The 23,914-nt window shown below is 52.5% G+C and overlaps 1 protein-coding gene across 1 annotated transcript in view; it reads right to left on the bottom strand.

Moving 5' to 3' along the window:
• FLT4 (fms related receptor tyrosine kinase 4) overlaps positions 1 to 23,914 on the bottom strand; it is a 35,034-nt gene that overhangs the window by 3,281 nt on the left and 7,839 nt on the right. The window contains exons 3-25 of the mRNA XM_035891157.1: positions 20,005 to 20,117; positions 18,941 to 19,103; positions 18,554 to 18,693; positions 17,722 to 17,890; positions 16,811 to 16,928; positions 16,098 to 16,249; positions 15,209 to 15,371; positions 13,216 to 13,360; positions 10,942 to 11,050; positions 9,550 to 9,909; positions 9,155 to 9,301; positions 8,368 to 8,499; positions 7,978 to 8,084; positions 7,541 to 7,676; positions 6,627 to 6,731; positions 4,982 to 5,095; positions 4,657 to 4,745; positions 4,218 to 4,365; positions 3,548 to 3,642; positions 3,079 to 3,201; positions 2,539 to 2,650; positions 2,087 to 2,186; positions 942 to 1,047 (exon numbers count right to left, since the gene is read on the bottom strand). Of these exons, the coding sequence (XP_035747050.1) occupies positions 942 to 1,047; positions 2,087 to 2,186; positions 2,539 to 2,650; positions 3,079 to 3,201; positions 3,548 to 3,642; positions 4,218 to 4,365; positions 4,657 to 4,745; positions 4,982 to 5,095; positions 6,627 to 6,731; positions 7,541 to 7,676; positions 7,978 to 8,084; positions 8,368 to 8,499; positions 9,155 to 9,301; positions 9,550 to 9,909; positions 10,942 to 11,050; positions 13,216 to 13,360; positions 15,209 to 15,371; positions 16,098 to 16,249; positions 16,811 to 16,928; positions 17,722 to 17,890; positions 18,554 to 18,693; positions 18,941 to 19,103; positions 20,005 to 20,117 (3,146 nt within the window). The remainder of the gene's footprint in view (positions 1 to 941; positions 1,048 to 2,086; positions 2,187 to 2,538; positions 2,651 to 3,078; positions 3,202 to 3,547; positions 3,643 to 4,217; positions 4,366 to 4,656; positions 4,746 to 4,981; positions 5,096 to 6,626; positions 6,732 to 7,540; positions 7,677 to 7,977; positions 8,085 to 8,367; positions 8,500 to 9,154; positions 9,302 to 9,549; positions 9,910 to 10,941; positions 11,051 to 13,215; positions 13,361 to 15,208; positions 15,372 to 16,097; positions 16,250 to 16,810; positions 16,929 to 17,721; positions 17,891 to 18,553; positions 18,694 to 18,940; positions 19,104 to 20,004; positions 20,118 to 23,914) is intronic.

The following is a 23,914-nucleotide window of genomic DNA, read 5'->3' as shown; positions in this document are numbered from 1 at the left end:
GAAGAACAGCGAGTGGCCTTACAAGAAGGGCAGGGTTTTCCCACAAGAAAGGGCTCTACAAGCAGAAGCTGTCAGAGCTGAAGAGGAAAATTTCTGATTTGTCTTTTGTTCCTCTGGGACAAAATATCTGGCTGGAGATTTCTGTGCCCTCTGCGTTAAGTAGCTGCGAGTGTTGCACATGCATGGAAGTGTGTGTGAGCAGGAAAACAACCCAGTCCTACGGCACCTACAGTTCTCTAGCCTACATAGACAGAGCACTGTGCTCTGAGGGCGCATCATTGTGGCTTAGTCATGCCTGTACTGGGAACCAGGGCTGAAAGGTTAAAATCAGGGACGTCAGAATGAGACGGTACTCATATTTAAGCATTTAGCTATCGTCTTATGAAATGGAACATCAAGAAAATGTTATAATCAGAGCTGCACACACATCACAGTTAAAAGTCCTGGTGAGTTACTGCATGGCAGTGATTAGTAATAGTTTCAGAGAAATTTGTATATCTGACTGCTGTAATGGAACAGTTGTTTGGTTCACATGGCCCTGACATTTAGGTCTGAGGATAGAGTTTCAGAAACCCTGGTGAAGTCCTGGTTTTCATTACGCGGACGTGTGGGAGGCAGAAGTGCAAGGGCCTTGACTCAGCTGAAAAATTTCAAATAATCCTCTGGGGATTAGGATGGAAGTACTGGAATGACGACTGACAGCGTACTCACCCTGCAAGGAGTGGAGCTATATTAGGATGCAGCAAGAGGGCTACTTCAGAAACGAGCTCCCCAGTAGCTCTGGGAAACAACCCTCTGACCCAGGGAACCCTGTGTTATCCCCTGGCCTACGCAAAGGTATTGCATTGGCCAGGGAGTCAGAGGAGGGCACAGCAAGGGAGCTAGTGGTGGGAAAAGAAAGAGCCATCTGCAGCTGAGTGGGGACACAAAGGGGCTTTCACCTGCTGGACGTTCTCCTGAAGAAGGTTCCCCAGTATCTCCACCAGGTCGGAGAAAGTTGGTCTCTCTTTGGGATCACCGTGCCAGCAACTCAGCATTATACGGTAACTGCCAAGAAGAGATCCTGGGTTTATGCCACAGAAACCCCCTCCTACCCCACTCCTCAGCTCCCACCCACGTGGTGCCCGCTGGGATAGCGTGTACCTGCACCATGCAAGAAAGCTCGGCACCCCCCAGCACATTGGCCATGTGCACCTACTAGAAGGGGGTTGGTTCATTATGCACTGAATATAACAGTGCACACGGAGCTAATTCAGATACCTCTGATAACCTTCAGAGCAGAAAAGCACATTGTCCACTTACAGACCCATCCCAGTGTGGGTATGCAAGGGTACCTAGATAGCTCTGATTTGAACCATCTGGCTTCCCCTTCAGGCAGCTGCCTGGAGTGAAGGGTGCTGTCCTGGTTTCAGCTGGGATGGAGTTAATTTTCTTCCCAGTAGCTGGCTTAATGCTGTGTTTTGGATTTAGGATGAGAAGAATGTTGATAACCACTGATGTTTTAGCTGCTGCTAAGCAGGGCTTACACCAGTCAAGGACTTTTCAGCTTCCCCTGCTCTGCCAGGGGCACAAGGAGCTGGGAGGGGGCGCAGCCAGGACAGCTGACCCCAACTGGCCAAGAGGCTATTCCAGATCATATGCCATCATGCTCAGTATAGAAACTGGGGGGAGTTGGATAGGGGGCAGTCATCACTACTCGGGGATGGGATGGGCATCGGTCGGTGGGTGGTGAGCAATTGCATTGTGCATCACTTGCTTTGTATGTACTAGTATTATTATACTATATTTTATTTAAATTACTGAACTGTTCTTATCTCAACCCATGAGTTTTCTCACTTTTACTCTTTCGATTCTCTCCCCCATCCCACCGGGGAGGGGGGAGTGAGCGAGTGGCTGGGTGGTGCTTAGTTGCTGGCTGGGGTTAAACCACGACAGATGTGTTGGCTCATTCCCCAACCTACCTGAAAGGTCTTTACATCCCATGGAGGGACCTGTCCTGCCCTGTACTGGTATCTGGGAGGTTTCTACCATCCTGCAGAGGGCTCTGCTCTGACCAACACTGGTATCTGTAGGGTTTCTGACTCACATTTCTGCTGTGGCGTACTCTGGGGCTCTCATCCTGGTACCGTCTTTGAGCCTCTGGCAGAACTCCTCGTTGATCTGGACTCCAGGGTATGGAGATGCCCCTGAAAGAGGGGTGGGAATGTGAAATGTGCCATCAGAAACCAATCCTTCTGAGATTGCCCTTCGTCCCAAAACACTGGGAGATGTGGTCACTTCTCATACACAGCCCAAGTCCCTGGTGCTGCCCGAGACAGGTCCCTCTGCCTCAGTGAGCCAGCAACCACCTCTGCATGCCTGTCTCCCCATCACCCTGTTTGTGGGTGGATATGGCTTCCATTTTTTTTTTTTTTGCCTACACCAATGTCTCTTCCCATCACTCCTTAGACGTGCTTCAGAGTGTCAGGGCCTCCCACCAAGCTGCTACGTGGGAAAAGAGGTCTCCTTCAGCAGCATGGGGCCCTCATTTGCACTCACCTAGCGAGAAGATCTCCCAGAGGAGGACCCCAAAGGACCAGACATCACTCTGGGTAGTGTAGACCTTGTCGAAGATGCTCTCTGGAGCCATCCACTTCAGCGGGAGACGGGCCTGCAGGAGGGAGAGGCAAGGCACAAGCGTTCAGCTGGGGACGTGTCCCAGGACAACCCTTTTTGTAGCAGCGGGATGAAAAGGATGAAAGTAAAAGAGAGCTGATAGCCCTGCTCCTCTCTCCATGGAGGAATGGATGTTTGCATAGGCCAGAGGGAGGAACGGAGACACTGGAAAGGGGAGGAAAGAGTATAAAGAAAGAAGAGTAAGTTAATGACAGGCTGAGGGGCAGAAGGAAGGACAGAGTTCTGCTGGTGGCGCAGGAGGACAGCACATACACCACTGGGCCCATGGTTCCTGGTCCCAGCCACACAGGTGGTTCCACTCCTGCTTTTGCATCTTTTCCTCAGTTTATTCCATCCCCTGAGTAGTTTGTGAACACCTCAAGGGGGGCTAATCCATATAGGGTTCAAGAAGATGGCACTCACACTGCCTTTCCTGACATAGTCAGGGTCCTTGTAGATGTCCCGGGCCAGGCCGAAGTCACAGATCTTTACCACGTTGTTCTCTGACAGCAGGATATTGCGAGCCGCCAGGTCTCTGTGGATGCACTGAGGGCACACGAAGAGGAAGGGGCAAAATCAGAGGGACAGGAACCACCATCAGAAAGCGCAGAGCACCCCCCTCCCCTCGCGAACCTGAGCTGTAGTGGGGCAATGGTGGAAGTGGGAAGGAGCTAAAGATAACAGTTTCAAAAGGAGATGGTTAAGGACAGAGTGAAATGCAAGAGGACTAATTTCCCATCTTTGTGTACACAGGGCTATCTCAGACTTCCTGAGAAGTGTGAGGCAGATGGCCAAATCTCTCTGTGATACACCTGTAAAGTGGCTGTAGGCCGGCCTTCCCTGGTCAGGCATGCACAAAAGAAGAGGGGAGTGAAGGAAAGGGTGAACTCACCTTTCGGGATGCCAGGAACTCCATGCCACGTGCTACCTGGAAGCTGTAGCAGATCAGGTCTTCCATTGTCAAGGGACTTTGCCACAAGTCATCCACTGTCCAGGAGTACAAGAAAATGATCAGTGAGCGGTCTCTTGTCCTCCTTGCCTCTCTCCAGGACTGTGGGATACAACCAGCCTCTTGGTGACATAGAGCTAGTCCTCAGCGCTAACTTGAGTAACCAGCTCCCCTCTAGGGTTTTCTGCTTAGGTGGCAGAAAGCACCCGGCAGGAACCTGCTCAAGTGTGAGGAGAATGAGTTCAGCCTTCAGCACACATCTGTCGCCAGACAGAGTTGTGGTGAATGGGGCTGGAAAGGACTTTGAAGGTCAGCTCATCATTCCTGTCCTAGAGAGGACCCACTGAGGTCCCCCTCAATTCTCCTTCCTTTAGGCTAAAAAAAATCCAAAGGGATTTAATCCTCCCTTTCTGGGTTTTGAGAGTCTATTACAAGAGACAATAGATGACTGTAATAGCTTTGTTTTGGGAATTGCCATGCAACAGTGGAGCGATCAGCTCCAAGGCTGGGTCTCAGCTCCCCCCGTCATGCCCTACCCATTTCCCAGGTTAGCCAAATCTGGCATTTCTTTGGTGGGCCAGGTGAAGAGCTGCTGCCAAGGCTGGAGTATTACCTTCCTGGATCGGCTGTGCTGTCTGGCTCTTGTGCATCAGAAAGCGGTTGAAGATAGCGCTGTCGCTAGTCCCGGAACGACTCCTCCTGTCTGCTCTCACTGCCTCCACAATGGACTGGACCTGAATACGTAGCCTGGGAGACTTCTCCTGGCAAGGAGACCAAAACAAAAACATCATCAGGCAACACACACTGGAACCCCTGCACCCATGAACTGTGCGGTCTTTTCCTGTTCTTAGACTTTAATTCTGGCCTGGAAGCACCTATCTTCCATTGCAGAAAGAAATTATTTCCCTGATGTGCACATGAAGCAAGATCACTGTGTAAAGGTGATCTGCTGCTAGACAGAGGGTGTCTTTGTCTCACTGTCAGATCATGTTTCAGGCTACAGATCTTCCCTAGACATGGGACAGGTCCCTAGGGGCAAAGAAGCTACTTACCCTGTAAGGACTGAATCCTTCCCGCTTGGTCCGCAGGTAGTTGGAGAGGTTTCCATACTTGCAGAACTCAACAATAACCATGAGTGGACCTGGTGAGAAGACACCAAAGGCCAGGGGAAGATGTAAGGGCTTGAGATGGTCAGAATTTGCCCCAATTCATGTTAAGTGCAGCCCCACTGAGCTGTGGCACCTGCCCTAAGTGCACACAGACACACCGATAACATCCCAGCATGTCCCTGTGGTCACACACGTGGCCAGCAGAAAGGACATGGGACAAGCAGTGATCTCTGGGAGCAGGCACAGCCTGTTGCCCTGGGATATTTACCATTGGGTTTGGTACAGGCACCCAGCAAATTCACCACGTTGAGGTGATTCCCAATGTGAATGAGGATCTTCAGCTCTGACATCAATGCCTTGTGCTCGCTTGCGGTAGCTCCCTCTGGAAACACACAGACCATGTCATGACGCCTCCTCACAGCTTTTCACACCCCCTCACCACCCTTCTCTTAGCAGAGTGTTAATGTGAGCCTTGCTGAGGAGGCTGTGACCCCAAAGCCTTGGTACATTTTGTTATTCCATGCTTCCCTATGAAATGTCAGCGCCTCTTCTGGAGCTCCCAGGATCCCTGCTGTAACATGCTGGGTGCTCCCTGCAGGTGCAGGGACCCAGAGCAAAGGACAGCACAACCTGTGCCCAACAGATTTTTCCTTGTGATAGTTGTGCAGGGAAAAAGATCACTTGAGGCTTACATACACGTTTGAATCTCTGCCCTTCTGGCCTCCAAACAGAGATAATGAGCCACCAAACAATTTGAAGGAAAATTAGAAACAAAAGGCATCTGAGTCTTTTGATCGTGACTGAAGACAGAAGCTGTCTCAGCTCAAACCCAGGATGTCTTTTTATGATTCCTCTCCAACAGCAAACACAGTGTTGTGCCCCTGCCAGCTCTCTGTACTACATTTGCTCTCTGAGTGCCTAATTTGCACCAACTCTTGATCCTCTGTTTTATCCTCAGGGTTTGTTCTCTGGGTTGGTGTGCCTTTTTCATACTTCTCTGTTTCTCCATTTGCATTTTGCTTTACTTGGGAGTTTGTAAATTTAGTCTGAGAGAGAGAAGCATCCTTTTGAACTGCAGCTAACGGGCCAGGCAAGAGTCATGCCTCAAAGGACTGTAAAGCAACCTTGTATGGCCAGGCTTCCCTCTGCCATCACTGTGCAGATTGTCTATACGCTCGCAGTGGTAAGTGCTGCTGAGATGAGCCATGACCCGGTTTCCACATACAGGGCCACTGCTGGCCAGAGACTGCTTCAATATTTCGGTGAGTGCTAAGTTACAGAATAACGTTCTAGATGCCTGTTTGAAAGCATGGCTATAAAAGTTTAAAATCTCACTCTGGATTGATCAGGCTTTGGGTGCAAAGCCAATTTAGCCCTCAGAGCTGGGTAAGAGCTGTATCCTGCTTCCTTACCCAGCTCTGAACCTGGGCTGTAAACACGAAATACAGGCACATTTGGAAGAAGGCAACTGGGAGCAACACACTTCCTTTAGCGATCTGCCAAAGAGGGGCTCTGGATTCTTGTTTGTCCTTTGAGACAGATTTCATTCCTTGCCTTTGCAGACAGCTAAATTTCCTTGAAAGCTGAGTTCCCTAAGTTCCTGCTGTCTGCTCTACCACTGGCCTCCCAGTACAGCTGAATGGGGCTGAAGTATCCACGAGGGCAGGCCAAGAGGATCAGCTGTGTTGAGGCCAAGAAGCCATAAATTAAAAGGCTGGCTCCAGCTCCTCTCCTCTAGTTCAGAGCTGGCTCAAGCAGCACCCAGGAGTGCTTGTGAGAGATGAAATATTTTCCAGGGCCTTAACAAATGCCTTATGCAGAAGACAGGCATTTACAGGGTGGGCATTCCCTGGCAGATGCCTCATTCTTTGCTGTCCACACAGACTGCTTATTCTGCTTAGCTGTCCACATACCTTTCAGCATTTTGACTGCTACAGTCTCACAGCTGTTACTTTTATTGATCCCAAATGCTGATGCTTCCACCACCTTTCCGAAGGCACCGTGACCCAGGACTTTACCTATGGGCAAGGAAAGAAGCAGTGTGAAGGAAGGCAGGTGCAGCACAGGCAGAATGGAATGAAAAAAACAAAAATCCCAGCAGGAAACCATGGGAAAAAGAAAGAAAAAAACATTATAAAGGAAAAGGAAGGAGTGGAACGTGTGCCCTTCCCAGGTGGCTGCTTGCTCTGTTGGTGAGAATAAGAGAAAGGATGATGGTAGGAACTGAGACAGAGCTGGCATGGACAAAGCAGAGGAAGGAAATGGCCCTGCAGAAGTGAGGGGCTATTTGTTGCCCTTGAGCAGAGCGTGTGGGAAAGGTAAACACGACACCTTGCAGCAGAGCAGCCAGAGCTAATGTCACTGCTCTGTGCCTCAAAGGTAGCCTGCAGCCCTTTTAACCCTTCCAGACCGAGGGAAGAGACTGCAGGTGGGTGTTTCAGCATGAGGAGAATAATGGATGCAATCCTGGTCCTGAACTCAGGGCACCTGCCATGGACTGGGCTGTTCTGTCCAGATTGCCATGTGGAGAATATGGGGATGTGTTTTAGAGCATGCCCAGAGGTCCTCTGGTCTCAGTGATGTCTGTGTGGTTACACTGGGAGAGTCTGGGCTTACAGTTGGCTCAGCCTGTCCATAGTCAGACCCAAAGAGATTTCCCAGACACAGCTGGGTGTTAGGGACAGTCTGGGGAAGAAGATGGGAAGCCTGAGACAGAGAGGAGGCATTAAATGCACAGTGGTGTGTAAGAAACCTGGAAGGTGAATTTGAAGGGCTAATGGGAAGCCCTGGCTGCAGCGTGCAGTGGCAGGGAGGGGGTCTGGCTCACCTAGGCGCAGGCGGTCTCGTGGGAACTCCCACTTGCTGGAATCATAGGGCAGGTACTCGCACTGCTCCTCCAAGGGCACCTCGCCAGGGTCCATGATGATGGAGAGGTAGCCCGTCTTGATGTCTGCGTGGGCAGGCTGCAGGAATCAGCCAACACAAAGGGTGAGGAGATGCCCTCCCTGCACTGGGTGCTGACTCCCAGAGGGGATTTGATTCCTTTGCCTGCCTTGACCTGCTTCTCCCTGGCAAAGGCCATTCCTTGTCACCTCCTTTACCACAGCCCTTATGCCCCCTGTCCTTGGCAGTGAGAGTGCTTGAAGCAACACTCAATGACCTCCTTTTAGCAGTTGCTGTCATGAGCCCCACATCACAGCAATGGTGTTGCCCCAAGCCCCGCTAAGCCACCTCCCCTGCCCAGGGACAGAGACAGTCACGTACCCTTTTGATGTTACAGAAGATGAGAATAAGAAGGATCCAGAAGAAAACAGCAATAACCCCAGTCCCAATCAGGATGACAATCTCCACATTGGTCCTGTCATCAGAGCCTGTGGGATGGGAGGGAAATTGTAGCTTCAGAGATTCCCATTCTGTGCCCCAGCTCAGGCATCCCATGTGGCCTGCTTCAGGATGTTGGGAGACTTGGGGAGGTGTGTCCAGGGCTAAACATGCTCTGGACTACAGATCCTCCTGTGAGGGCACCACTCCACCAGCAAGGCATAGGGGCTTTCACTGCCTCCCGCTGCCTGGTGTCACAGGGAAGAGGCATGGGACCTTGGCCACGCTCCTACTCCCCCCCTTCATCCCCAGAGGTGTCGTGGCTGCTGGTACCTTCCACGGAGACACTGGCCGAGGAGTTCACACAGCCCTTAGCATTGCAGACACTGCACAGGTAGAGTCCAGCATCCTCTTCCCTCACCCTCTGAATGCTCAGCCTCTGGTTGAAGTCTGCCAGGTCGATCCCTGTAAGGCACAGAGGGTTGCAGTGGTCACTCACAGGGAGGGGAGATTAGTGTACTGGATTCATTCAGGCTCAAAATAAGGCTCCTATTTTTTGCCTGGTTCATTTTAGATTGCAGAATGAAATTGCATCAGCTGGTAAAGGCTCTCTTCTGTGGCTTCACGGCCCCAGAAATACCCTGGAGGGGCCTTCCCCAGGCAGCGTATGGAGGGGATGAAACCCCCACAGACAATGCTGGATGGGGACAGTGCCCAGGCAGCCCAGCTGGTGTGTCAAGCTCTGCTTCAGCTCCAGGACCTTTTCCTCTGCAATGTGCCCGGATCCTTCCTATGTTCCTTCCATGGGATCTGGGTTGGTCGCTGCCTGAGCAGAGCTGCCAGGCTGGGGGTAAGAAGATGAACAATTTAGCTCACTCGCTCTCTGCTCTCCAGCTGAATGTGTTCATGCACAGACAGTGCTGAGCCAGGCCCTAGGGCATAGACTTGGCTGGTAAGACTGCATCAAACTGGGATAGAACATGATTAAAACCAGAGTTCAGCCAATTCAGAGAATGGGTGCCTGTTTGCCTGGACAGCAACTCCCAGAACCTAGCAGTGTTCAGCTCTCCAGCTGCTGCATATGATATCCTGCCTTTGATTCAGCCCCAGCCCACTGTACCTGACACTTCTTCCACCAGTTTCTCGTCTTTGTACCAGCTGATTTCAGGAACGTGATTGCCATCCACCTTACAGCGCATCTCTATGGAGTCGCTGATGTTCACCCAAATGTCTGTCAGGTTCTGCTTGAGGCGGGGAATCTCCAGGGCTGGAGGAGCAGCACAAAGAGGAGGGGAAAACGAGAAACTGATTGATCAAAAAGAATATCTGTGTTCCTGGGAGGGCTTTGGGTCTCTGACCCCTGCTCAAGGGTGTCTTGAGAACCCAGGTGCCCTGCCTTTGCCACCTTGAGTTTAGCTTGCTTGCGTGGCTTCCCCTGGGGATGGACTGGGAAGCTGACAGCAGCAAGAGCACCAGCTCTCCTCCATCTCTCCCGCCTGCCCTGCGGACCCTCACCCTGCACAGAGATGTATTTCTTGTGGCAGTGCTTCTCCCGGGTCTTCCGGTTTTGCACCTCACACACATAGTCTCCCTCCTCGCCCAGGGAGATGTTTGGGATGGTGAGCAGCAAGGTTGCATCGTTGGAGTCGGGCTGGAAGCGTAGCTCCCCCTGCATCTTGGTGGCATAATGGTGGACATTCTTGCAGTCCAGCACAAGGGGGTTGCCCTCCTCATCGTGGAGCTTGGAGAGGTTCAGACGATACCACTGCAGGTTCTCGTAGGTGTAGTTGTCTGCATTGCAGCTCAGCTGCAGGTCCTGCCCCTCTATAGGCTCTTCTGAGGGCTGGGACTCAATCTCGAACCCGTCTGGAATGGCTTTCAGGAAGGAAACGAACATGTGAATGGGTTTTCATGACTGAGCTGCCAGACACAATGAAATTGTCTCCTTGGGCTTAGCTCTCCAAGACCCCTGTGTGCTCAGCCAGGGTAAAGAAAACCAATCTAGAACAGAACTGTGACATGCAAACTGCTAGCAACCAACAACCTCGGCCCAGTGAGCACTAAGGGATATGCTGAAGTCCCAGGGTCAAATTAATATAGGGTGACAAGTAAAACAAATCTCGGAGGTCTGAATTAGGTTGTTACTGCTCTCAGCTCAGCTGCAGCATTCTGGATGGCACATGTGGCCTGCTTTTACATGTGCAGGCAGTCACACAGCCAGACTGGACAACTGCACACGCAGAGCATTCCTGGAGCAGTGCCTGAAGGTGTTCCTCTGCCTCCACAAAAGCTGGTGGCTCTGACAGCACAGGTACTACCTGTGAGAACCATGAGCCCAGGATTCTGGGGTCTGTCCAGAGAGGCATGAAGATAAGCCTCTGCTGTGCCCTTGCCGGGCTCCCTGTCCCCCAGTGCAGCCCCACATGGGCCATGACTCCAGCCCACGCTACTGGGCTCTCAGCTTCCTCCCACCATCAAAATCCTGTGCGGACCCTGCCGGCGGGCTTGGGCCAGCAGGACCCTGCCTGAGAGCCGGTCGTGCAGTGCCACTAGAGGATGCTCTTGGACCAGGCACATCCCCAGCCCAGAGAGATGCCTGGGCCTGGGCCACCAGGATGTCCCCAGCCCAGGACCTGCCAGGGCTGCTCCAGGACCTATAGGCACAGGCAGCGCCGGCTTATGCCCAGATGCTCCAGACAGTGCAGGCCTGCCTGCCAAACTCTGCCTGCACTCTCTGGTGCCAGGGCTCCAGGCTTTTGCCACTCAGCAGAGCTCTGGAGTAGCCCTGCTTTCCTGCTGGCTTCCCTGTCACTGTTTAAGGTGCTAACTGTGAATGACAGGACCCAGCACGTCTAGCCAGCAGATTGCTCAGCTGATGCAGATGGAGGGGATGGCCACAGTACTCACTGGTCACGTAGAAGTAGATCAGCCGCTCGTCTCGACCCACTTTATTAGAGGCGATACACTTGTACATGACTGAGACATTGGCCTCCTGGATGGCCAGTTTGCTGACTGTCTGATGGGGGAAGAGAGCATAAGAAGGAGTTAGGAAGAGCAAGGGGATCTACAGATTCCAGTGAAGTTTGCAGGTACTTACAGATCCTTTTATCTGTAAGGAGAAATCAAACCTGTGAAAGCATCCCAGCTCTCACCAGTTCAGTAAGATCTATCATCTTCTCCCTTTAAATCCCAAGCGTACATAGACACGGTCCTAAAAGCTTCCTCCTGCCTCCCTCCGGCAAGACACGACTAAGATTGGGCAAACAGCCAGGCTGCTGTCCTGGGAGCACAGACCCAGGAGATGCTGCCTCCAAATAAGCCCAGAAAGGCAGCTGGGGAGTAAGGCTGCTCTCCTCCTCCCGGCTCACACTGCACATGTGTGAGCTGCCAAATATGTTACAAGCACTCCTCTTAGAGGAGATCTGCAGTTTAAAGCACAGGTTTCTCCTCCCTCCCTGTTTAAATGACAAAGCAATTACATGCAAAAATCCCTCTAATGAGACAATGTTTAAAATGCAAAAACCTGTGTTCCTACAGGGAAACTACTTTGCCTTTACTATTCATCCTATAGACTTTGGGAAGCATTTCCACTCTAAGTGACGATGTATTAGCTGTGTTAATCAGAAGGAACAGTCATTCATTCAGTGCATATTCAACACAGCTGAAGTGACCTTATTACTAGCACTGTTGTATGTTGCCTTTTCCGTTTCTTGGGATTATTCAATATGACCCTACTGCTGGCACTTTTGTGCGTTGCCTTTCCTGTTTCATGGGGATTTTCCTTCTAATCTGCACTGTTACATTTGAGTTGGGGTTGACATCATCCTGCTGTCTGCAGTGCATGGCTGTGCACTGCACACCCTATGCCTCATTCTGGCCTTTCTGGACAGAATAAAAACCAGAGGAGGATGGTAAGAGAAGACAGGCAGAAGGGGAAGGAGAGGGAGAGAAAGCAGATTTGAGGACATGGCATCCCACCACAAGTGGAAGAATTTTCTTCTCCTAGAGCTCTTGCACATCCCTGGGCTGTGGGACCTAAGTTGGACCTGCAAAACAGTTACAACCAAATAGATGGAATGAGAAGGACACAGCTGAGGAATAGGAGGAAGAGAATGAGGAAAAAAGGGAAAGATCAAGAGGAACCAAGAGTTGCATCTGGAGGGGGACACAAGGGCTTCTCACCCAGGAGCTCCCACCACCCCTGCTCGCCTCCCTGGGGGACACAAATCTCTGCCTTGCCCTTTGGCTGCTCTGGGAGGAGCAGCATCTGCCCCTGCCACCCTTTTGGCAGAGTGATGAACTCCCGGCCAGGCCAGGGGACGGGAAGTGCCTTTGGAGGTGTGTTGGAAAACAGGAAGTGACTTTCGGAAACGGGGGCCGATTTGTTTGTTCTGCATCCCTCTGTGAGCGGCTGGTGCCCAACACCAGCGGGAACAGGAACCCTGTCATGGCACAGACCTGACACTCATGGCTACCAAAGAGACAGAAAGAAACAGGCAGCAAGCAGCGTCTGGCTGTTTGCAGCTCACATGCTGCAATGAGGAGAGGTGTTCCTTCCAGGGAGGAAACGCTGTGATGGAGAAGTGGGCTCTGTGGGGCACACATGCTCTCACTCACAAACCTGCAGCGGATGGACACCAGCATCCCCATACCACCCTCGCCCCACTGGGATGGGGACAGCTGGATGAAATGCCCTGCCACACATATGCACATTCCCGAGGCCAGAGATTTCCTGGTCAGTCTGTCACTCCTGCTCTCCCTTCCCAACCTGCCCGGGCTGCTCTGTGGGGTTTGGCTCTCTCAAAACAGCTCAAGCAGGAATGGCCCCGGGACACAGCACACGTCCCTCATGCCCTCCCTAGCTGGGTGCCCTGCATTCAACAGCAATCAGTGTAAACCCTCCTGCGCAGTCAGCCCCAGCGGGAGCCTCTCTGGACGCAGGGTAATTTCTCAAAGATGACAGCTCTCCCTTGCCCTGGGGCTGCCTGGTACTGTGGAGCCCCAGAGCTGGGAATGGCTGCTGATGGTTTACTTTAGAAGCAGAGGTGTGAAGCCCTCCCCAAATCTGTCTCTGTCAGGCTCATTTCCAGGCCACTTTGGCTGGCTGATTGCAAAGGATCCCTCCAAGGGTGCCTGTCTCCAGCTCCCTGCTGCGGGATGGGCTTGGGGCTACAGCCTCACCTTGTTCCGCCCCTCCACGAACTCCACCCAGGTGTCAATGCTCTCGATGGGGTTCACCGCATCCTGCTGCGACACATCTTTCCAGTCCTTGCACTCGGGCATCCGGTCCCGCTGATGACGCCTTGCTGCCCGATGCCTGCTATTGCTAATCCAGCAGCCATGGAGGAGCAGGAGAAAGAGGAGAGAGATGGAGAGACAGTCAGCTGGCAAAAAGGCAGCAAAAATAGTGTTGTGTCTGAGAACTGATGCCCCTGACCTCTAACTCTGTAAAATTTCCTGGATCTTTCAGTTACACAGTTCCAACGTGCTTTATAAGGTGCTCCACAATTACTAGTGAGGCATACATCTATAGATGTGAAAATTGAGGCAGGGAACAGATACTGGTGTTCCAGGCAGTGTCTTCACCCTCAGTCCTGTGGTTTCATCATTCCCTGCTAAGGGTGGAGAAAGGTAGGGGTGAAATCGGTTCATGTGGGCCTGGGGCAGTTCTTGATGCCACTTTGCTCAGCAACAAGTCCCCCCCTGCTGGGACTGTGAGTCAGGGATGTCACAGACTGGCTGGGTGCTGGCCTGGAGAGCAGACGGTGCAGCACCCGAGGGTGTTCCTGCTGCCCCTCATTCAACAAATATCAGGAGGGAAACATCCCAAGTAGAGATGCTGCTGGTGTCTCACAGGGGCATGGTGGTACCTCTTTGGGCTGAGACAGGTGAGTGAAGTGCCCAAATCTGCCAGCAACCCAGGATGCTGCAGCCTGCAGGGTGCTTCTGAAATGCAGGTGGGGCGGGGTGATGGGAGGGTCTGCCCAAAATTCAGGGTGGGAGGTGTGGAGGGAGAAGGCTTAGGGTGACAGGGAAGTGGGGCGGGGGGGGGGGGAGCTGAGTGGGGGGGCGGGCGTGGGGGGGGGGGGAGCTGAGTGTCCAAGAGCAGTGGCAAGGGTGGGTGGTGGCAGTGCCGGGCAGAGCACTTGGTGGGGCAAGCACACCGGTGAGAGCTGTGTAAACAACAGGAAGCCAGAAAGAAGCCTCCTGCATCCTCTGGAGCTATGCTAGGCAGAAATACGGTGGCCTTGGGAGACAGTGCTCATAATTCATGGGCCCCTCTGCTTCCTGACAGGGCCACAGTGCACTCACATGTGATGGAGAGCTCTCTGGCGTCCCTGGCTTGGCAACAGCCTGCACAGGGCTGTGGGACCTGGCTTCCTCCAGGCACATTGATGTCCTCCACCCTGACTGCTCTGGCTACAACTCCCCAGCATCCCTTTTCCTTCTTCCTGCGAGGCTGCCACTAAAAAATGCCACTGCAGCCCTGCCTGCTGCTGCCCCAGCTTCCGAGGGCACAGGCAGTGGGCATGCACCCTTCCTGCCTACCTTTGGGTGCTGCCTGCACAAACACCCTCCTGGCAAACTGTCCCGGTGACTGGCAGGGATCCAGTGCTTCTCCTGGATTCAGCAATTCTTCTTTGCATGCAGCAGCTCTGCTCCCCTGCCTATGAGCACTTTTGCTTCTATCATTACCCAGCAGAAGATGAAGGACCAAAAAAACCACAGAGACTTTAGGACAAGAATGGGTTAAGCCCCAGCTGCTGTCTCAGGGCCTCACCAAGGGGCTGTGACAATTTCTTCTGCAATGCCTCAGTTTCCCCATTAGCACAGTGGTCAGCGGTTTTATTGCAGGTGCTATGAGATGTGGCCAGGCCATGGACATCCCCTGTCAGATGCAGATGCCCGAGGACACAGGGGAAGCTGTGGAAGCCCTTGGTGTCTGGGACCAGCCAGGCTGGGCAAAACTCCCACACGGAGCACAAGTGTCTCCGTTGTGCTCCACTCTGCCTCTCCACAGGGTGAGTGGGTGTAGGGTATTCTGAGCTATCAGTTGGTGCTGTCATGTTGTGGCTGAGAGAGCAAAAGCGAGATGGGGTCTGCAACACAGTCACGGTCACAAGGAGCCCGTAACGCCACTCTGGGCATGTGTGTTGGAAGAAATGGCACTTACAGGCTGCGGCGGGAGAACATCCTACAGGGCATCCACGGCCTCCACTGCCACTGGATCACCTCTGGTGCTGGGATGCCATAGACCGTGCAGGTGAGGGCCTGGGGGCTCCTCCGGGAGTAGATGCTCGGGGAAGAGGCTTCCTTCTCATGGATGCGTGGAGGAACTGCAAGGATCAGAGTGATACTGTGAGCAGCTGCAGGCTCAGCTGCTGCATCCCCAGGCCCATCCACAGAGACTGGGCACTAAAGCACTATGGTTCTCAGGGCAGCTCCTGGGGAGCTCAGGTCTGCAAGGCAGAGCAGGTTATACTTAGGCAAATTCAAGTGACGTCGTTTCTCCTTCCTCTGCAGAGTGGGACTATCTGGATGCTGCAGGGCTCAAAGCACTGTCTGGCAGCCTCCAGCACAGGGCTACAGAGCCTGCTGGAAGCAAATCTCCAAGCAGCAGTGCCCTTCCAGCACTTTTTTGCTGGGATCTGGTTCCTGCACGACAGGGACCAGTTTCTGCTGGGGGAAAACTCCCTAGGAGCTTCCCATCCAGAGGAAGTGCTACAGCTCCAGGCTTCACAAGTGTTGCAGCTGCCCTGCCCTCAAGTCCACATCAGTCAGGGTCACCCTCAGCAGCATCTCCAACTGCAGCTGGGAAACAGCCCCAAGCAAGGACATATCCTGCCCAGAGTGATGGAGCCAGGAACAAAACTGTGCCATATCACTCAGGCCACAAGCAACCAGCCTCACTGTAACCAGAGCATCCCTCAGCAATGGGGAAGAAGGAGATGATGTAGGCACCAACTGCTTTAGGACAGAAATGGGAACTTGGTCTCAGGGCAGCCCAAAGGCTGGGGCCATGGGCTCAGCGCTCTCCCCCCAGCCCTGGCCTCCCCCCTTACCGTTGACGATTAACTGGAGGCTGATGCGCTTCTCCAGCCCCGCCAGCCTGTTCCGCAGAACCAGCGTGTATGTCCCAGCATGCTGCTCCGACACATCCTTGATCTGCATTGAAGATTGAGATTGCTTGGGAATTAGCTTCCCGTCCTTGTACCTGCAGGGAGGCAGAGAGAAAATGCAGCCATGGGGAGGAAGTGTCCCACTGGCAGCTGGGCAGGGGTTTGCTGGTCCCCATTAGAGCACAGTCAGGGTGCTCCCTGCTAGCGCTGGGGGCCTCTCTGGAGAGACCCCTGGGCTTTCCCTGGACCCGAGTTACAGGTCTGCGCATTGTCTCCTATGGATGTGTGTGGAGTCAGGGATGATGTAGCTCTGCCCTGAGCAGGTGCAAAGCTCCCTGCTCCCATCCAGCTCTGACAGAATTGCAGCATGATGCAGTGCACAACCCGGCCCACTCTCTTGCTCCTCTGGGCAGCCGTGGGGATAAGAGGGGAAGCTCCTGTGGGAGCTCCACATGTCCCCTCCAGACAGTGCAGAGCTGCTAAGCCAGGCCAGGACCTTTGCTGCTTCTCCCCCAGACCTCACCTCCCATCCCAAGCTGTGTAGCTTAGAGCCACGGAATGTGGGAGAAATTACCCCCATGGGTGGAAAAAAAGTGACGTTTGGGACAATCTTGGCCACAGAGGGACCTAGCAAGGAGTCAAGAAAGGTGCGTTACCACTGGAAGTCTGGTGGGGGGTAAGCCATGACTTTCACCGGCAGCTTCACGGTTTCATCTCCTGCGGTGGCTTCTATCACTGGGCCCTTCCTCCACTCCACGTTGATGAAGGGCTTTTCTGCAAGAGAAAAGGTGAGTGTGGAGGAGAGGAAAGCACAAAGGGACAGGCTGTCACCAAGCTCTGCTGCTCTCCACAGGGCCCGACAGCAAGGACCAAGGACAGGTGGGGTATTGTTGGCAGTGCATTTGAAAATGACTACTTCTCTGCAACAATGAAGTCAAAATAACCAAAATCCGCTATTGCCTTGTCTGCCCATACAACCCCCAACCCCTTTTCCACATCCCTGTTCCCAGCAGGGCCTCCCTCCCTGCAGCAGAAGGGATTAGGCACCAGGCAGGGCTGGGCAGGCCAGCACAGTGCTCTGACTCTGGCAGCTGAAGAGGTGGCTCTGCCTCACTGTTGGGAACCATCGGGGATGCAGGAGAGGCTGTGCTCCCCTGTGACTTTCTGCTGCCAGGAGACAGCCACCCAGTGCCCACGATGCCTTGGGCACCTGCACCTGGTTGCCTCCCAGGCCAGCCATGCCACAGGGGCACTGCATCTGCCGCAGGGCCACGAGACCTGTGTCCCCTGCCATCCCACTGGCATTTGGGCCAATTTGGTGTTTGCATCTCTCTCTCTCATCATCTTGGCACCTTGCTGAATGTGGTTATGCTCCCGGTGTGGTGCTGGGGCACAGAAGGGCTGAGGGACTGGAGGAAGGCTGGGTGTCACTAAAGCAGAGTGGGATGGAGGTGCAGGAGCCCATCTACTGAGCCCTGGGCCAAGCACTGCCTAAGCAGCCTGGGGATTGCTCTGCTTGCAGCTCGGCTCTGGCTGTGGCTCTGTGAGGGACTGGAAAGTGCCGTACCATGCACGATGACATCGGTGCTCTCCTCCAGCATCTGGGCGCCATTGGTGGCGGTGCACGTGTACTTGCCCAGGTCCTGCTGGCTGACGTTGTGGAGGGTCAGGATACTGGAGAGCTCCGTGTGTGTCTGCAGGGACCGGCGCTCAGGCTCCATCACTGCCCGCTGTGTCTGCGGGAGACAAGAGAGAGAAGGGGATGAAAGGCATCGATGGGATAAGGCTGTGAAGATGGGCTCCTCACATCTGCGCTTCTTGCTGGCCAGTGCTTGCCTCTCCCTGACGGCAATGGTGGAAAGGCAACGAGCCCTGCGTGACTGACCGCCTGAGGCTGGGGTCAGAGTTTAGCACAGGTTTTGTTCTGATCTGCAGCTCAGTAACCAGGCTGGGAGCCCTATAGGTAGCTGAACAGAATGATGCCCTGAGGGGACTCCTCTGTCTTACTGTTCACAAGAGCCAGAGGCTACAACAGGGGGAAAACACAGCGGGGAAGGGACCCCCTTGCAGGCTCTTGGTAACCAGGGCTAGAACCTCTCCTTTTAAGCCAACAATGTTTGCTCTGGATTTGCACTGGTGGAATTGAAGCCAGTGTTTGCCCAGGAGAGCCCCAGAGCAATAACACCTTGGCAAGGAGGGTGCTTTCTGCCAGGAAAAGGGATTTTCCCTCTGCCTGTCTTCTGCTTCAGGAGAGAAATATGGGAAAGCACTCTGACCGAGATGTCCAGGGCACAGCATGGTTAGGATTATTGATTCCAAGAAGAACAGCAAAGGGGCATGAGAGGGCAACTCAGAGGGAAGTGGTTCAGTGCCTGAGAAGCCGCTCTGTTTGCTGGTACCTGTTTGCCAGGGTAAGTCCACTGGAAGCGGACGCCGGAGTTGAACTCAGCCCACACTGTGCAGTTCAACACCAGCTTCTCTCCCACTAGCAGCTCCATGGCTTTCTTCGGATACAGCTGGATGTCGTACAGCTCACTCCCTGATACAGAAGAGGCAACAAAAAGACATTTCTGATCTATTAACTCTTTGACTCAGACCATGCAGTTACAGGGGGCTTGGGTATGACCTCCTGCTGCTTGGTATAGCTTTGTCTGGCACACAGCAGAGGAGATATGATCACCATGCAGAGTTTATATAGCTAGAGAGGACCATAACAAGCCCATGAGCCACACTGATGGACTTCAGAGCCATCCACACTGTCCCCCTGCACCTTCCCAAATCTTCACCTGCTATATGGATGATGAAGAAATTGGATTTGAAGATCTTCTTGTCAATAACAGTCTCACATTGGACGAACAAGGAATCCCTGATCAAGTGTGTGGGTACTTGCACCCCCTTCTTGTTGTCCCAGAAAGTGCTTTTCCCGTCAGGGTGGATGAAGGAATTTTGCTGGAAAAATCAACATTTTGCCAACTGAAATAAGAGGGTAAAAAGGTTCCCAATCCCACCCCTTCCAGGCTTTGCTCTGGCTAACATATCCCTTTTGTGGGAAGAAATGATGCAGCATCATGCTGTGCTGGCCTCCCTCCCTCTCCCCCGAGGGTTTGTCATCTAGGAATTGCGACCTCCCTTATACCCATATATATGCAGTTGAGAAGCCATATCCTGCACCATGAGCCTCCCCGTCTGCAGAGTGGGCCAGAAATTTCCAGGAATGGAAACTTATAGAGATAGCTAAGGAAATCGATGCTGATATCCCAAACATCAGCCTCACCAGGATGAGTGCTGACCTTGGGTAGTGTCTTTCCCGGGCAAGGGAAAGGCCCCTGGCCCCCAGAGTGTCCCAGGAGGCGTTTGTACAATAATAACACTCATCCTGGAAGGATGTATTTGCATTGTAAAAAAAAAAAAAAAAAAAAAAAAAAAAGAAAAAAAAAGGCACAAGCAAACTGATAAGAGTTGTTTTTAGTCGTCAGCCCCAGGGCTGCAGCCTCTTCCCTTGTGGGGATGCCGACCACCTAGAGGGCTTGTAGATCACAGAGACCAGAGCAAAAAGGGGATGCTGTGGGGAAATGGGATTAAAACTCAGTCTTGTTTTGTTTCATAGAGCTCCAGGGAAGAGAAGCAAGGTTGGCAGGAAACCCGTGGGGTCTGCCCAAGGGAACTGGACAGCACAGCTTCAACCAGCAAATAAAATGAGGAAGCCAGTGGCTTGTATTTTCCATGGAAAAAGTATCCCATGCATTTTCCATTCCTGGCAGTGCCTGTCCCACTTCCACTCAGGCAATTACAAATGCAGAACAAATGCAATACATGTTGGTCCAGGGTGTCCCGCTGGCCGAGCTCTCACCGAGATCAATGTGACGTTAAGATCTGGGATGGACACAAGACATGGTACCCAAGTGTTCTCTTTCTTGCTGATGAGGAGGGTCTCCGGCTTGTTGATAAATGGCTGTTCAAAATCTGAAGAAGAGATATAAGGAGAACAACTAAACAGAGGCAAGAAAAGAATTGGGAAGAGGGACAAACCAGAAGAAAAGGAGACTTTCTGGCTTGCTTTAACACAGCATGAGCTTGCCAGAGGGAGTGGCATTGAGCTGGATGGCCTCATCTGAAACATGCAACAGCCAGAGGAGACACCCGGAGCTCAGGAATGCAAAGGGATCAGCCGAGGTGGGCGCCTGGGCCAGCCGGCTCCTCTGCACCAAACACCGTACTGGTGGAGCGGTACTTGTGTGACATTTGGGCAGTGCGGGAAATGACCTCCCCTTTCCTGGCCCTCTCAAGGTCTCCGCCTGGGTTTGACCCTTTGTGAAACCAGCGGGTCTTGTCCTGGGCTCAGCGCCTGCCCAGCTGGCGACTGTGCGCAGCCCCACGGCAGGGACAGTGCGGGGCTGTGCCGCCCCGGTGCAACGGCAGGCAGCACGACCTTCCAGGGTGAGGAAGTGATCCGCAGCGGAATGGTATGCAGATGTCATCCTGCAGCCATCCCGGCCGGCAGATAAACAGATGAGCTGAGCTTTCCAGAGTTGCCACCCCACTGCCTCCCAACTGCTGCAAGCACAAATATTGACAGGAAGAGCAAAACCACCCAAAATTAACCAAATGACTTAGCAAGGCCAGGGGCATTACACTGAACTCCATGTGAAGCTAGCACCAAGAAGCACAGTGCACAAGGGGCTGTCCTATCCTGCTCAGTGCATTGCCTGTGTCAAACAAGAAAAGCCCAAGTGGTGCTCCATGGTGGAAGGGAGTTGATGGCAGCATATAAAGGAGATGTGTCGTGGCCCTGACCCATCATGCCAGGCACCATCCAGACACAAACCAAAGAGATAGCAAGCTAACAGGGCAGCACGGACCCCATTTCTGGTTCTTTCTGAGATACACTGGAAACAGCTGGTGAGACCAAGATGCAAATTACACTCATATCCCAAGCCATGGCTGGCCAGAGGGTGGGAAGGGTGAGGTTTGTCTTGCAGTGCCTCGTGCCAGCTGCTGCTGAGGCACCTGCTCACCTGTTGGCTTGGCAGTGCTTTTGGTTTGAGGGTTTTTCTACTCTTTGGACTCTCCCAGACAGGGCACAGGATCAGCAGCCACCCAGGCTGACTAAATGAGATGAAGAAAAAATTGGAGGAGACAACGAATTGCCAGCCTGCTTGGTGTCCTCTGGCAGTGAGTGCCTCATGGATGGATAATTTATTCTGTAGTATCAGCCCCTACCTGCCCATTTCCACAGGGACACATGCCTCACAAGATGCTCTCAGTAGAGACTGGTCCCTAGTGACTCCTATGGCTGCTGTTGCCAGCATCTTTCCTCTGTAAGAGTCATGTCTCTGGAAATGTCCACCCAGCACGTGGTCATGACCGGCTTTGTCCACGGAAATTATCCCCTGGTTGAAGTGGGCTCCGTAAGGAGGTGGTGGGTCCCCATCTGGGAGACATGGGGCTACCCCCAGGACCTACTAGGGGAAATCTTAAGGCTTCTGGTATGCTGGAATCAGACCAAACGATCCCAGTGGCCTTAAAAGTTACTCTTTACTCACCTGGATTGCAGCTAAACCATTGATTTCAAGGGACTGTAGCATGAGGATGTCTGTTTGTCCAGCCTTAGACTCTTGCCCTCAGCCACCCAACCCCTAAAGCTGCCCATCTAAAATGACAAATCAAAGATGAATTTGGTAATGATTCCCATTTGGGGATCCTGCTATTCAAATCACATTGGGCCCAAGCCAATCCAACCCAGTGCTCCCACTGTTAAGTGCATAAGGGCATTCTTTTAATTTTTGACCTATAAAGCTGTTGCTTCAGTGATAGTTACGCTGCAAAGACCTACTCTGGGTGAAGTGCTTTTTTCTATAGCTTAGGTGAAACAAGCCATGCACAGGAAACGTGTTGGTCAGCTCTTATCAAAGTACAGATTGCCCAGAGAATTCTTATCTTTATTTCCCAGGGTTTTGTGCTGTCACATGATTGCTGTCTTCTGAAATCACAGATTTGTTTCCGAGTGTGAACATGTTCCTCATTCCCCACCCGAGCCCTGGGCATATGAGAGGGAGGAGGTGCACTACTGCCAGAGGTAAGAGACTGTGAGGTCCCCTCCAAGCTCAGATGGCAGCCAAGAACTGATTTACTGGGCTGGTCCTGCTGCCAATGAGCTTGTGATTCATGCACTAACTCCCCTCTCTGACCGCATCACATATTTTCTGTAAGGATGTCTTAATGGGTCGGATGGGAATAATTTAGCATCTTCTTCATTAATATATGCTAAGCCTTATTGAGATGGGGGCTGTATGTATCCTATTCCACCCTGATGAGGCATTCTGTATGTTTACAGCACTATCTGTAGCTGTAATAAAATACACACCTAACCAGACACATGGGAAACGAGACATATGCATGGAGAGTTCATTTAAGAACTGAGCTGCAGGTAAAATACAGAAGAACCCATTTTTCCAGCCAAACACAGATATTTTGTTCCTGGCAATTCCACCAAGCTCTTAACATGAGAAATGAGGTTGATGGATACATCTGTGGTCTGATCATGCTGTCTCCAAACATCCCTGACACTTACATCAGCCCTTCCAAGCTCTCGAGGGATGGTTTCACATTGCAGGCCAGTCCAGCAGGAACAGGCAGGGCTTTATCTGGATGTTCTGCAATGGCTACGGTTACCACATGCCTGGGTTTTCCTGACATGTCCTTTCTCCCGCCTGAAAGCCTGTCCTGTCTGGAAAGGCGGATTCTGAGGTTTCCTGGATGCTTGATAGCCATACCAGGGCACAGTCTGATTGGAATGTGTATGACCATGTGCTGTGTAGCCATGTGCACAGCAACACTGAGAGGTGTTGGCTGGATCTGTTGCACACACGCTGTCCACAAGCACTGTGAGTCCCATGGGCCCTGACAGCATGGGATTTATTGCCCATAAGCTACACCGCATGTGCACACTTGCTGCTCTCTGGTAAACAGGAGAGCTATTACTGAGCTGCAGATGAGGCTGGAGGTGAGAGAAGGTGGACAAGGGGGCAAAGGAAGTGGCATTTGCTGGATCACACAGAATATCAGGCTCTTGCAAGTGCATTCCTTGCATGTAAACCTGTTAGGCCGTACTTATTTTCAGTGTGTGTAAGAAGCTCTCTGCCTCTATCCCGATACAACACTCTAGATTATCTGAACACCCCTGTCCAGCACACCTGGGATCCAGGGAAGCTCTGTCCTGTTTTAAGGATGGGTGACAGAACCCATGGGAAGAGGAGGCAATTGCCCAGACAGACTGCAGTTCCTCTCCAGCAGCTGCCCAGCTTTTCTGATTTGCCCCTGCATTTTTCTCTGCATAGTTCCAGAGGCAAATTTGGCTTTGCCCTGGGACTTCTGAAAAATGCATCTTATATGTCATGACCTGCTTGGCTTGTGACAACTGCACCAACTAATAAATGGGGGCGGAAAGAGAAATAGCTCAGCCAACTGTTTCCAGGGGACGGCGCTCATTTATCTTGCTGGAGCATGCTGCGAGTAGTGGGGAGACGGTGGAGGATGAGCCCCTGGGGCATGGAGAATCATAGAATCGTTTGGGTTGGAAAAGACCTTTAAGATCATCAAGTCCAACTGTTAACCTAGCACTGCCAAGTCTACTACTAAACCCTGTCCCTAAGCACCTCGTCTACCCATCTGTTAAATACTTCCAGGGATGGGGACTTCAGCCACTTCCCTGGGCAGCCTGTTCCAATGCTTGACAACCCTTTCCATGAAGAAATTTTTCC

Source organism: Egretta garzetta, unplaced genomic scaffold, assembly GCF_000687185.1.
Source record: "Egretta garzetta isolate BGI_Z169 unplaced genomic scaffold, ASM68718v1 scaffold270, whole genome shotgun sequence".
NCBI classification, from domain to species: Eukaryota; Metazoa; Chordata; class Aves; order Pelecaniformes; family Ardeidae; genus Egretta; species Egretta garzetta.
Note: the sequence above shows the minus strand (reverse complement) of the source record. Positions and strands in the feature narration are given on the sequence as shown.